Here is a 14,858-nt window from a genome sequence, read left to right on the forward strand (position 1 = left end):
TTTTCGGGAAAATGCACGGTGCTGTCAGGAGCAACAGTGTCTCATGTCAAAGGAGTACTAATATTAAAACATTTAAATGCCATGTTCTGCATGTCTATGAAGGATTGAAGATTAAGCATCTATATCTGACTAATCTCATAGGTACAGGAAATGTGAGTGAAGATAATCTATAATACTCGGGAACTTAGCTAAAAAGACTGATTAAAACTTTCCTGAGTAAAGCAGGAACAAATACTTAAACAATATAACTATTTACATATACCTACATGTAAATCCCTAAAATAGAGGTAGAGTATAAGTGTCAAGACAAGAGGTAGAACTATAAAGGGCAGCAAGATAAATATCCCAAATTGTATCAATATACAAAATGTCTTGAACACAAGAAAAGTATACATACATAGAATATGGTAAAAAATAATGTGCATAAATATTATAAGTGGAAACATTTAACACAATATAACAAAATATAAACTTAATTTTACATAGCTTACCACATAGGAATGCATAACAATGTAAGCTGTAAAATACTATCTCATTCAAACTCAAATTCTCAAGGAAATAGGCTAATCTACTTATATCCCATCTAAACCATACCTTTACCCACCATTCCCTATTCCTGTCTAAAAGATAAACCCGAGTGTAAGCATCACCCAATCCCAAATAACTAAAACCAACCCAAAGACGATGACTATTATCCCAAATTTCCAAGGGTAGGGAAAGGGGGCGTAGTCATATTAAGATTACTTCCTGCTGAAATGGGACGATGATTGCTCCAATGGATCCTGTAGGAAGAAAATTTTTAGCAACCAAATTTCTCAACAGAACTGGCTGTGACATATGTAGTTAGTCACTGTGTGGCAGAAAATTCTTGACTGTAGTTCTATTTGAAACTGGCCAGGGTGTAATAAAAAGGTGCACCATTACAGCTAGCTAGTCATGAGTTGTCTCGAGCAAAACAGTCTCAAACCGGTTTTAGGGTGATGTTTGTAGTTCCGATGCATCAGGTTGAGTCAAGTGGAAATGATGATGTGGGGCCCCATCTTCTTTCCGGAAAGTTCAAAGACTGCTGTTAGGAATCGTTATTATTCCTTGTGGAAAAGTTACACATCAATATTAAAGTAAAATTTTCAAGTTTTAAGGTATGCATTAGGGAAAGACAACAATAAGCATTAAAAGTATGTGAGAAAATTAGGATTTCAGAGAGAAAATTGCATAAGATATGAGTCCCCAGATTTTGTTTCTTCTGCCTTACACCAATTGGCTTCTTGATTTAAGGCAGAAACCATGAATTTAATCTTAACAACATGCTTGAATTTAGAGAAGGAAAGCCAAATCCAACTCCAAAGCCAGCATTGGTTTACAAAATTTGGGACTTCAGGAATACTAGATAATAGAGAGAAATAGATTTCTATATAGAAATAGTTTACTACAATTAAATTTTTTTTTTTTTTTTTTTTTTTTTTTTTACCATATATCAGATTCTGCTTCCTTAAGTGATTGTTTCTGAAGAGCTGTCTTCTCTTCTGTAGGCACCTACATGTTCAGTGTCTTTTGGCTGTTTGATGATAGGTTTTCTCTGTTTTCCTGTAAAAACAAGAACAGAACACTTCCCCTACCTTTGAGAGGCCTCCGCACACCTCATAGGACCTAGTTTGTTGGATGACTTGTCATTTCTCTTCATTAAGATGCTTCTCTTGTTCAACTCGGATCTTGATTAACTTAGATGGTATCCATAGTTTTTCTTCTCCTGTAGATACAAATGCAAAACCCCTACCCCAACGTAACACATATCCTGCTTTCCATTCTGAGGTCAGTACATCCTTGAAATACACTGGCTGATTTAGTTCAGAAGTTTTTTCTATTGTCCAGTGTCTTTCTGCAGCTGTTTTTCCTTTTTCATCAGCATTAAGAAAGTTTAATGTTAATAAAGCATTATGTAATCTGTGTTTGGGTGTTTTGGTTCCTCCTGCCTGTTTATGGAGCATTTCTTTTAAAGTACGATTGGATCTCTCAACCACTGCTTGTCCTGTAGGATTGTGTGGTATACCAGTTATGTGCTTTATCTTGTAATACTCAAAAAACTGTTTCAATTTGCTGGAGACATATGCTGGAGCATTGTCAGTTTTTATTTGTGCAGGTATGCCCATAATGGCCATTACCTCTAAAAGGTGCGTTATAACAGAATCAGCCTTTTCAGAGCTCAGAGCAGTAGCCCACTGAAACCCTGAAAATGTATCTATAGTGTGATGTACATATTTTAATTTTCCAAATTCTGCAAAATGAAACACATCCATTTGCCATATTTCATTCCTATTTATACCTTTAGGGTTACTGCCTGGTGGTAAAGGAGTTTGGTTATATAATGAGCAAGTAGGACATTTCCTTACTATTTCCTTGGCTTGTTCCCAAGTGATAGAAAAATCCTTTTTTAAACCTTTGCTGTTCACGTGGTGTTTCTTATGAAACTCTGAGGCTTCTAGCACACTTCCTATCAATAAACGATCAATTTCATCATTGCCTTGTGCTAGAGGACCTGGCAGACCCGTATGGGATCTGATGTGTGTTATATATATAGGATGAGTCCTCTTTCTGATAGTATCTTGTAACTGTATGAACAATGAAGTTAATTCTGTATTGTCAGGAATAAATTCTGCAGTCTCAATGTGTAAAACGACTCTCTCTGCATATTGAGAGTCAGTAACTATATTGAGGGGTTCTTTAAAATCCATAAGTACCATGAGAATGGCATACAATTCTGCCTTTTGTACAGAATTGTAAGGGCTTTGAACCACTTTACTAATATTTCCTGATTTATATCCTGCCTTACCTGATTTATTTGCATCAGTGTAGAATGTATGAACTCCAGAAATAGGTGTTTTTCTTACAATGCGTGGAAGAATCCAAATCGTTTTCTTTATGAATTTGATTCTCTCAGTTTTGGGATAGTTGTTGCTAATTGTTCCCAAAAAGTTACTGCAAGCTCTCTGCCAATATTCGTTATCTTTCCATAAGGAAGAAATTTCCTCATTAGTTAAAGGTACTATAATTTCTGCTGGGTCCCTTCCTATTAGCTGACGAAGTCTTAATTTACCTTTTATAATCAAGTCAGAGATCTTTTCTATATATGTTTTCAGTTTTTTATTCTGTTTATGTGGTAGGAATATCCATTCTAATATGATATCTTCTCTCTGCATCAAAATCCCTGAAGGATATTCTCTAGATGGTAATATAACCAGAATACAGTCTAGGTTTGGATCCACACGGTCCACATGTGCTTCTAGTATCCTCTTTTCTACCCATTCTAATTCCTTCTCAGCTTCAGCTGATAGTATTCGTGGACTATTCAAGTCCTTATCTCCTTTTAGGGCCATTTTCAAGTTTTTCAAATCATGCCCTTCTACTCCAATTATGGTTTGCAGTTGAGAAATCTCTCCTAGTAATTTTTGAAGATCATTAAGAGTCTGGTAGCGATCTCTTCTGATCTGTACTTTTTGTGGTCTAATTTTCTGTAGACCTATTTTATATCCTAAGTAGTTGATAGACTCTCCTTTTTGTATTTTTTCAGGTGCAATTTGTAATCCCCAGCGAGGTAAAACTTCCTTTACTTTCTCAAACATTTTTTCTAATATTTCTCCTTTAGAGTCAGCTAACAATATATCATCCATGTAATGATAGATTATGGATTGTGGAAACTGTTTACGAATTATTTCTAACGGCTTTTGTACGAAATATTGGCACAGGGTGGGGCTATTTAGCATTCCCTGTGGCAAAACCTTCCATTGATATCTCTTCACCGGTTGAGAATTGTTATAATTAGGTACCGTGAAGGCAAATTTCTCTTTGTCTTGTTCTTGTAAAGGTATAGTGAAGAAGCAATCCTTTAAATCAATAACTATAATAGGCCATTCTTTGGGTATCAAAGAAGGCAAGGGCATTCCAGGCTGTAGAGAGCCCATTGGCTGGATAACTTTATTGATGGCTCTCAGGTCTGTAAGCATTCTCCATTTACCAGATTTCTTTTTGATCACAAATACAGGAGAATTCCAAGGGCTGGTTGATTCCTCAATATGTCCAGCATTTAGCTGTTCCTGAACCAGGCTTTCTAAAGCTTCTAACTTCTCAGAGGTCATAGGCCATTGTCCTACCCAGACAGGTTCCTCTGTTAGCCATTTTAAAGGTAGGGCTTTTGGTTCCTCTGTTTGTTCAGCATTTGTATTTTGTTTTTGTACTGCCTGGATATTTGGTCTCTGTCTTGTATAGTACTTAACAGTATTCTTTCCACAATCATGAGGTCGTCTATGGTCCCTATCTAATACAGGAGGAATGTTAATCTGTGTATTCCATTGCTGTAATAGATCACGACCCCATAAATTTATCACTACATCAGCCACATATGGTCTCAACCTCCCTCTCTGTCCTTCTGGTCCTATACAGTCAATCCATCTCGTGCTTTGTTTTACCTGAGCCAGGGTTCCAATCCCTAAGAATTGAACATTTACCTCATGCAGGGGCCATCTTTGAGGCCAAGATTTATTAGATATGATAGTTACATCAGCTCCAGTGTCCACCAGACCCTCAAACAGTCTATTATTCATCTTAACTATCAATCTAGGCCTATGACTATTTATAGCAGTTTGCCAAAATATACGTTTTTCATTTCCTTCTGTCATGTTTGATTCAACTTCCGTCACTAGTTCGTCATCCAGAGCAGTATGAGTTTTTATAATAGGCACAGAATTTTCTAATTGTCCTGTGGGAGATTGTCTTCCACTGTGACTGGGAATGTTCGAACCACCTGTGACGTGGGGGCCTTCGAGAGGCCCCCCAAGGAGTTTCCCGATGGTAAAGGGTTTCCTTGCTTGTCTCTGGTCGATCTACACTCATTTGTCCAGTGTCTGCCTTTGCCACACCTTCTACATAACCCAGGAGGCTGAGGCCTTCTGTTTGATTCATTCCTGGGGATGTTACTTCTAGGGAAGCTTTGCCTACAATTTCTTTTTAGATGTCCTATCTTACCACAGTTATAACATCTGACATTATGATATCTTTTCAAACCTTTGGGGATGGCTTCTCCTACCCAAGCTTCTAAGTCACCATAGTAAGGAACTCTGTTATCTTGATATCTTCTCTGACCTTTAGATATGGCTTCTCCTATCCATGCTTCAGTCTTATTGTCATTATACTCAATGTTGCCTGTATATAGGACCCATTCATCCAAGGGTGCTGATCGCATTTTTAAAGGCCAAAGCACCTGTTTGCATTGAGGATTCGCATTCGTATAAGCTAAAGATTCTATGAGTATTCGCCTAGCATCTATGTCTGCTATCTCTAATTGTACTGCCCTAGATAATCTTTCTAAAAAGATACTAAAACGTTCTCTAGGTCCTTGCTTTATCTTGGTATAAGGTTCTATCCTCTCTCCTAATTCATGAACCTTATCCCAAGCATTCAAAGCTGCTGTACTGCATAGAGACAAGATGTGTTCATCATAGGCAGCTTGGGTTTCTGGGTCAGCATAGAGACCCTCACCAAGAATTTTATCTTGGGGAGCTTTATACCCTTTCTTTAAGCCCTGAAGTTCAAGAGCTTTTGCTTCCTCTCTCCATAAAGCCCTCCATTCTATTTGAGAGGCGCTTTCAAGGACAGCTGATATTAATTGATCCCAATCCTTAGGGGTTACCTTGTTATTCCATGCCCATGATTCTACTAATTGCTTCACATAAGGTGAGTGCATGCCATAAGAGACTACTGCTTCCTTTATACCTTTTAAATCTTTCATACGTATTGGTTCCCACTGATATGCAACGACACCTTTTGGATGTTTCTTCGTTGCTGGCTTTTCATGAATAGATACAGGGAAAGCTCCCTGACCCTAAATGGTGTGGAAAATTTTAAATCTTTTTCATGCCCTGTTACCTGTAGTTCTTCTTCTGATGTATCAGACTGAAGGTCTTCTAAAGCCTGAAATCTATTCACCATTGTTTCTTTGAGTGTCTGAACTTCTTGAATCAAATAACTTTCTAGAGACTTCATTGTATCAGTCAGTTTCTTACTTTCTCCAACTACAAATGATTCCATGTTTTTAATCTTATCATCCTTAGATATTATCTGAATGGCGTGTAAACTGCCTTCCAGAAACAATGTTCTATCTGCTAGCTTGCCATTATCCTCAGACATGGAAGAGATTCTGTCATCTAGTCTTTCTATCTGATGTTCCAGTTTTTTAAACTTATTAGTAGCTTCCTCCGACCAGGAGTGGGCTGTTTCTGCTAGTTTGTTAATGCATTGCATTGTTTCTGTTCTGGTTATTGAAGTATCTGACATTAAACAAATTATACCTTTCAGCTCGCCAACGCCATCTTCAATATTCTGAATCTTTCTTTCTATATTTTCTATGCTTTGAATTCTATCATTTTCAATGTTTCGAATCTTTGTCTCTATGCTTTGAATTCCATCATTTTCAATGTTTTGAATCCTTGTCTCTATGCTTTGAATTCTATCATTTTCAATGTTTCGAATCTTTGTTACTAAGTCTCCCATGGTTTGTACAAGTTCCTTATTGTTTGCTGTAATCTCAAACCATTTCTTTAAGAATATCATGTTAATGATGAAACCCATTGCTATTACAAAATAAAAGTATATATTGGTCCAGTCATAAGTTTCTTCTGCTAAAATCCCTTCTACATATGAAGTAAAATAATTCCTAAAGTTCTGCATAGTAAAATTATCTGCCATAGTTATAGAACAATTTATCTCAGATTTTATATCAGCTTAAATTGCAAAGGATGTTACAATTACCTTAGGTGTAATTCTGCTGTCCTGGAACTTTGATGCTTTTAGTTGTAGATCTCAGCTTGTGGTAGCTACGCCTGGAGGTGTGTCATCAAATAGCGCCTAGCCGCCCAGGCTCGTCTGATCCCGGTTCCTGTAAAAAGTTCTTAACAAACTATGGCAAGCAGAATTTTGTTAAAAGGGGACTTTTGGAGTTACTTGTAACACAAGACGAAACGCGTGCAAGCCGGGCGGGTGCCGCCGGGCGGGTGCCGCCGGGTGGGTGCCGCCAGGCGGGTGCCGGCCGGGCGGGTGCCGCCGAGAGGCTCTGCGCGAATGCAAAGTCCCGTGCGGAAATGGGCAAAAAATGTTAAGTGGTAAGTGCCTTCTCAGGTCTGCTTTAGCGGCAAAGATCTCCTTTGCAGTAAGGAAGAGGCAAATGTCCCAAAGCTGTGGTGAGTCCACCTGGTTAAACCCTGCCCGTTGGGGAAGGTGGGGGAGGGGGGGGCGGCTTCTGCCGCCTGGGGGCAAAACCCAGGTAAATCCCACTTCTGACACCAGATATTGCGGTAAATAAGGGTCAGGATAAACAAATAGGCCGAATAGATGTTTATTCAGGGAGAAATAACTTACAACCTAGACAGATGAACACCAGGAAATTCAACCCGATCCTCTCCTGTCCGAGTCACGCCAGAAAGAGAGCGCCTTCCTGGCCCCCTCCGACCTCCTTCCTCAGGTCACCTCCGCCCATCGCTCCACCCCCCAATGGGCGTGGTCAGTGCTACAGAAGGACTACCTCACTACATCCCTCCATGGGGAATGTGCTCCTGAAGTTCTTTCACATACCAGGGATATATCCTGGTTCCAGTGTCAGAGGTCCCATAGACTGCCCAAGGCTTCTAACTGAGACCCACATTCAGGGTGGTTGGCCGGTCCTATGCTGGCTTTCCGGCTATCAGTCTGGGGTCCATACAGCTCACCTTGTTCAGGTCAGCTGTTTATGTTGGTTTCTCCATCCTGTTCTTGGCGTTTTTGCTCATCACTCTTCCCTCTCTGAAACTGGATTCCAGGATTTCGGCTTAGTGTTTAGCTGTGCTTCTGTTTTCATTATCTACTGGATGAAGGCTCTAGGATGGCATATAAGGTAGTTATCTATCTCATTATCAGGGAAGGACATTTAAGGTAGACTTTCCCCTATTGCTCAGATTGTTAGTTGGGGTCATCCTTGTAGGTCTCTGGACATTTCCCTTGGGCCAGATTTCTCTTTATACCTGTAATGGCTCCCTCTATTATGGCATCTCCTTTCTTGATCTCCTCTATTCCTCCCCGACTCAATCTTCCTGCTCTCTTATGTTCTTCTATACTCCTGTGAACTTTTAAATATGACAAAATCTATTTCAGCATGAAAACAGACAAGCGTATATATGGAATGAGTGCAATTTGTTTCTATTCTCCTTATAATTTGAAAGATGCTGTTTTGTGGATTTATCTTTGGATGTTGAATGTTGACTAAAGTTAGTAATTCCAGAACATTAATTATTAACATCACTTTTTTTAGTGAAGGAGGAAAGATAGTATTCAATAACTCATTTTACATATTTAAAATATTCTTTATTTCATACATAAGTTTTTTTTTTATTTTTTTTCATTCTTCATCTTCTAATCAGAGTTAAGATAGCCTTAAAGAAGGGATGGATGGTCCTGGGACCATGTATGGACTTATTTATCTCTGTGTGTGTGCGCGCGCATGTGTATGCCTGTGTTTGTGTTTATACCATATGTGGGTCTATTGTCCTATGACATATATGTAGAGGTCAGAATACAACTCTTAGTATTCATCTATTTGCTTCCATCATGATAGCTAGGAATTGAACTCAGGCCATATCATCAGATTTTCATAGCAAGTACTTTTACTCCTGAGCCATTTTGTGGGTCATAAAGGCAGATTAGATTATGTGCTTGGTCTTTAGTGCTGTCATGGGTGTGGTGAGGATATGTGTACACCAGTGCAGTGAGCAAGGATGCTATAAATGGCCTTAAATCCTTTGAAGCTGGAGTTGCAGGTGATTTTGAACCACCACCTTGTGGGGGCCAGGAAAAGGGCCTCAGCCTCCATGACAGCAAACCACTGAATGTCACTACATCCCTGTGCCTAGTTATTCTGTGGAATCTCACAATTACCCTCTACTAATCATGCACACTGCGATATCTTAATATACTTTACATTGCTAACAGATCACCACACTGAGGGAAACTTGTGAACAATAGAAGTTTACTTAGCTCATGGCTTTGAAGGCTGAAGTGTTCAATAGCAAGGAACCAGGGTCAGGTGAGAATCTCCACCCTTCCTGGGTAGTGAGGTCGTGATGAACAAGCAAACTTCAATCATCCTATTCTCTGTTATTTATTCCTTTATTGGGGCCACTCTCAGCACCAAACATAACCTTAATTACCTTCCAGTAGCCCCTTTGCACATACAAATGAATTATAGATTTACTTCCCCAAATACCCACATGGACAATATGTCAGACAATACCACCTGGGGCTCTATGTGTCACCACTGCCTAGGAGGTGAAGATGTGGCAAGTACCTGCAAATATTAAAAGAAACAGATATATTTAAGTCAGGAAGCATATGTACATATTACAAATAGTAGTACAGGCAAAGAGATTTAGAGTCTTCTTCTAATTCTTTACAAATAATCAATTAAAAGGCCTTTGTAAGATTCTTCCATATACACAGCTGCTCTGCTGAGCTGCTGTGGTGAGAAGTGAGTGGAAGCACATGCTGTGCTTCCAGAAATTTTTTGATAAAATTTGATCATTGGTATTTTAGCTCTTACCATTGCTTTTTAATATTTTATCAGTGTGGGTCCTTTAAATCATAGAAATGACTTTTAATTCTGCTTACTGCAGAATTATGAATTTCCTTATAATGAAGTGTAGTAGGTAAAATAAAAACAAAAGCCTCACTTAAGCATCAGGGAGACTTGTACTTTTGTGTCTGAGGAAGGCTGACAGCACAGCTCACCTTCCTTACATGACACTGAGCATACAACTCTCCCTCTTGCCTAGTAAGCCACAAAAGAGACTAGTTTAGCATCTATCAGGGACCAGGTGCCTTCAAATCCCACTCTTGCTTGCCAGGTTTTTTTCAAAGGTGTAGCAGGGTGGCTGGTATACTTTCCAGCTATTGGTACTGCCAAATGAACTCTTTTAAAAAGAGAACAAAACAATGTTCTGTAGCAACACAGTCACCTTTTTCCTCCCCAGCCACTTTCATTTGAATCTTTTGTAAAGTGAAGCTTCCAGATACCAAAAGCATCAACAAAGCCTGTCTGTTCTATAGTTCCTATTATACAGTGCAGATTGGAGAAAAGGGCCTTCCTATTTCCTAACAACCCTTAAATTTTTCTTGTACAAACAATGTATTTCCAAATATTGGTGTTCAGTGCACGGTTTGGACAGGACAGGTAGAGTACAAGGGTGATTCCTGTTAACCTGCTATAAGCAATTTTCTGTTCCTAAAGCACAGTGTGATCAGCAGGTAGCTCCCCACAGCATTTACAAGAGATACGCTGGCGATCAAATCCGCAAAGATATCTTGGCCATTGGGGAAAATCCATTGCTATATTTGGGAATAAAATACCTCAATGAGATAACAATCTCTCCTCTTTATTTCTCAGAAACATATTTTTATCAAGCCTGAACAGAACAGATTGAACTGCATTCTTACCATAAAATGAATTGTGTGAACAATGGGGTAATACTACTTTTTAACTTATAGGATATGATGCTGAATATATATATATATATTCAAATCCTGTTTACCTGGTTTCTGTTTCTGTCCTGACTCAAGCTAATGCTCTGATTTCCATTTATAGTTTTTATAACTATCCATAATGCCTAGAACATTTATAATACCAACACAGTCATGTTTCCCTCTATGCTTGGATTCAGGGTCATAGGAGACATAGGGACATGTGTGTAGCCCTGGAGAACATAGAATATCATTTAAGATGGAGAAAGAGATATAGCCATGGCATTTTCTGGCAGTTTTAAGGTTCTGTGATGGTTGTGTATACAGATGACTAGCAGAATGTGACCAGCACACATTAATTCTGGTGTGTCACATGGGTCAGTTTTCAAATACATCTTTAAAGCAGAGTGTAGGGCATGAACATAATCAAGCCCCAGCATGCTCTTGAGGGATTCCATGTAGAGATTTTTCAAAAAATTTTAAATTAAATTTAAGGTGTATTCTAGAAATGTATGTGTGTGTGTGTGTGTGTGTGTATGTGTGTGTGTGTGTATGTATATACATATACATATATATATATATATATATATATATATATATATATATATATACGTGTGTGTGTGTGTAGAGAAGAGAGAGAGAAGAGAGAACATCAGCTTTGATAAATTTCAGAAACATTGCTAGGAATAAAGTTAAGCATCAAGAAAGGTATACCTAAGGGTAAAAGAAATATATCAGGTTGGTTATTCATTAAATGAAAAACAACAATGGTGCAAGTGTTAACTGTGTCTGGAGGTCTTTTATTTAATTTCAATAATCAGATTTTTTTGCTATTTTTTTTTTACAATGTTTGATCCTGTTTTGAACATAAAGAATTGTTTTAAACTCTAACTACTCTACATTTTAGCTCAAAAAAGAATGGGCTATTGTGTCTTCCTATTATCCTTTGATATGAAAAAGATATCTAGCCTTTTTTTGTTCTTTACAGAGACATAAACTCAAAAAGAATTTGAAAGGAAAGGGAGTTTTAGAAAACTGAATTTGTTTCATTTGATTATTGCTGTGGGCATATAATAAAATTTGAAATATCTAATAAATAAATAAATAAATGGCAATTATTAATTACTGAATGCTACAAATTATTATTATTATTGTTTTTCATTTCAGCTCTCAGGAGAAGTAATTTTACAAATTGCCAGTGAACCTGTTCTGCCCTTCAATGCCCTTGATATAGCCTTAGGAGTTCAAAACAGTCTTAAAGGTAATTTTTCTTTAAATTGTTTTAATTTCAATGAGTGAAAAAAGACTTAAAATACTTCCAACAAGGACTAGATAAAGTATCCATTTTCTGAAAATTAGTATCAATGCTATGGCTCTGATCCTCTGAGGGGAAAATAAGGACATTTGAAAAGTGTGTAAGCCACCCTGCTGACAGAAATGAGATAGACTTTGTATGACAGAAAGCAATGTATCACAGAGTGGAAGAGTGTGGGCACTATTTCATCAAAGAGACTTGAATCTCAGTTCAGAGCTTTTGTTACTATTTACAGATTCATTGTGAGCTAGCAGTTTCGGGATCCAATTTTCCCCAGCAGTGTACCCAACACATTTATTCCACACAAGATAGAATCCCAAGTTTCTCCTTTGGGACTGGTGCCTAAGGGATGTGGACCAAATTTCTGGCTCATGTTAAAGGCAGCCGTGAGGCAACCAGAGGATCAGTTCCATAGTTTCCATCTCAGCCCTTCCCACATAAACAATCTTGCAGAATTCAGACTCCCACCTTTCCAACTGCATTCTTGCTTGTCTTCATCAACTAAATACAAAGAGAGAGATTGTGATTAAAAAGAAGATTAAGGTTGTCACTCTCTTCCTGTGTTATATTCACTAAATACAAATGGAGATTATGATTAAGGTTGTCATCCTCTTTCTGAGTTGCATAATCTGCTAGCAAATCTTTAACAAGTCAGTGAAAGAAACTGCTCAACTGAAGAGTAAACCGGTGTTTTAACTGCAGTACTTAAAGTGTCCTCTAATGACAAAGTAGTTCCAAAGACAAAGATTTCCAATAACTTGGAATTAAAGACATTTTTTAAAAGTGAAATCAAACTTCCTCAGACAATTATCCAAGTTTGTTTATTTACTATGAATTTGTTATTACACTGGATGAAAGCAATGATTTGCTAGCTTTTTTTTTTTTTTTTTACCTAATCTTGTTTATCTGTGTAGTTCTCTTCTTCCCTGCTCCCACCAGACTTGCATCACTCCCAGGTTGCTATGGCTACCCGTGCCACTCTGTTTCTCTTTCACATTTGCTATTTCTAGAATATTTGGAGCTCAGAAACGGGGTAGTGAAGCACATGGCATTTTACAAAATAAGCATACAGCAGGTACAGAAAATAAATAGTTCTATGAATAATAACCTTTCTCTAAGAATTTTCGCTTTTAAAAAAATCTGTTTCATTTGATCTTGAAGCTGTTTTTCTTAGCATCTAAACTTTATCCTCTATAAAATTTTGTTGGTCTCGAAGATAGTACTTTAAACTTTCAGAGAAGAAAAGAGGAGGCTTTTTACATTATGAAATCCTTGTCTATCTGTAAAGTATCATGCATGAGAGAGAATCTCAAGTTGTGTACTTGAAAATGCCAACATTGTATAAAAGAATTCTAAACAAATTTCTTTCTGAGTTAAAACTATGATCAAAAAATCTAAAAGAAAACAATATAGAGTTACATTTTAAAAGGTTAAAAAAATTATGGAAATAAAAACATAAGTGCTAACAAAACATTTTTATATTTTGTTTGGTTAGTTTTTAAACAATTGAGTTTATTTTAAAATACCTTCAACTAGGCCTAGTGGTTTATTAATATAAAACAGTTTCTAATATTTTTTCAATATAGGGTATTTCTAGGGCTCAAAAAGAACTACTATTCATAGTGACAGTCATTAATATTAAGCTAGTTTTGGTAAGTAAACAAAGATCCCTTTCAATTTAATTCCCATCTTTCTCCCAAGAGAAGTAGCATTACAAATTATTTATAATGAACCCCCCCCCCCCGGTACTTCACAGGGTTGCCTAAAATCATTCATTAACTAACTTAAAAATTCACTGAATATGTATGGCATGCATATGTCATGAGACTAGAGGGGGGAGGAAGAGGAAGAGATATCAGGTTGTTCCATGCTGCTCAAACTTCAAGAAAACATTCACTACTAGGTGGATATTGGGTGTTAATGTGACTTCCACAAAAACACAGCTTAGAACAATGGTTTGTTTGAAAGAACAGTTAGAGGGATTTAAAGGAGAGTGGGCAGATAGGAACCATCCAAGGACATGTGGTATTAGACAGGAAGGTTGGCATATTTATTGTTTTGATGTTAATGGTCTTTTGGAAGGCAAAATTTGTTCATAAGGGAAAGAAAGAATTCATTACGGCCTAATATTCGTGAAGGACAGATACCTTCAGTTTGATGGCTTTGCTGTGTTTAAGTGGGCATTGGCCCATTGGGACAAAGTAACAAAAGCTACAGACTAGATCAACAACTGGGATTCATTGCTCATAGTGCCCAGGACTGAGAAGACCAAGATCCAAGCCCTGCATATTCAGCCTCAGCATCATGGTCCCCAGATGCTGGTGATTTTCTCTAATCTCACAAAACAGAAGAATGATGAGAGGTATATTGGCCTCTTTTATGAGGGTGTTTATCTCATACTTGAGAATTCTGGACTGATAACCTAGCCCTTTTCCTAAGAACCAGACAGGTAATAATTGCATTAGAATTAGGATCACAGCACATGGATAGCAAGAGAACACAGACATCCAGACAAAAGTGGTAGTAGAAAATATATCTCTAAAGTGTAAAGAAGGACGAAACCACGGTAGATGCTAAACATGGTCATGTAAGATCTTTTCCAGTGTCTTTATTCATAAAGAATATTGTAATTGTGTAGGGATAAAGATGAGAGATCTATGAAAGTGTGACAATTCCTTATATATCTTTGAGCTCCCAGATAGAATGTGTGACTTAATAAATATATATTGTAAAGGAGATAATAAAGCATAATTATACAATTTTTATATCTTCAGATGAAGATGTATATGTGGATAGAATTAATCATCCTTTTCCTTAGCATGATGGTTAGACTCAGAGCAAAACTGACACAAATACATTTATTTCACATAAATAGTTTGTAAACAAGAATCTTATGTACTTGAGATTCAGGAAAGTGGAGAATGATACTTACTTTTAGATCTGGAGTTTAATAAAGAATAAACAGTCATGAGGAAGCTTGAATGTTGGAGTGTGACTTAATGCTAACTTTATA

The 14,858-nt window shown here is 37.4% G+C and overlaps 1 protein-coding gene across 1 annotated transcript in view; it reads left to right on the forward strand.

Annotated features, from left to right (window-relative positions):
* The window catches only part of Naaladl2 (N-acetylated alpha-linked acidic dipeptidase like 2), a 659,654-nt gene that overhangs the window by 582,580 nt on the left and 62,216 nt on the right, over window positions 1-14,858 (forward strand). Inside the window, exon 12 of the mRNA XM_051185714.1 lies at window positions 11,698-11,791. Within this exon, the coding sequence (XP_051041671.1) occupies window positions 11,698-11,791 (94 nt within the window). The remainder of the gene's footprint in view (window positions 1-11,697; window positions 11,792-14,858) is intronic.

The sequence above is a fragment of the Phodopus roborovskii genome, unplaced genomic scaffold (genome assembly GCF_943737965.1).
Source record: "Phodopus roborovskii unplaced genomic scaffold, PHOROB, whole genome shotgun sequence".
Taxonomy (NCBI): Eukaryota; Metazoa; Chordata; class Mammalia; order Rodentia; family Cricetidae; genus Phodopus; species Phodopus roborovskii.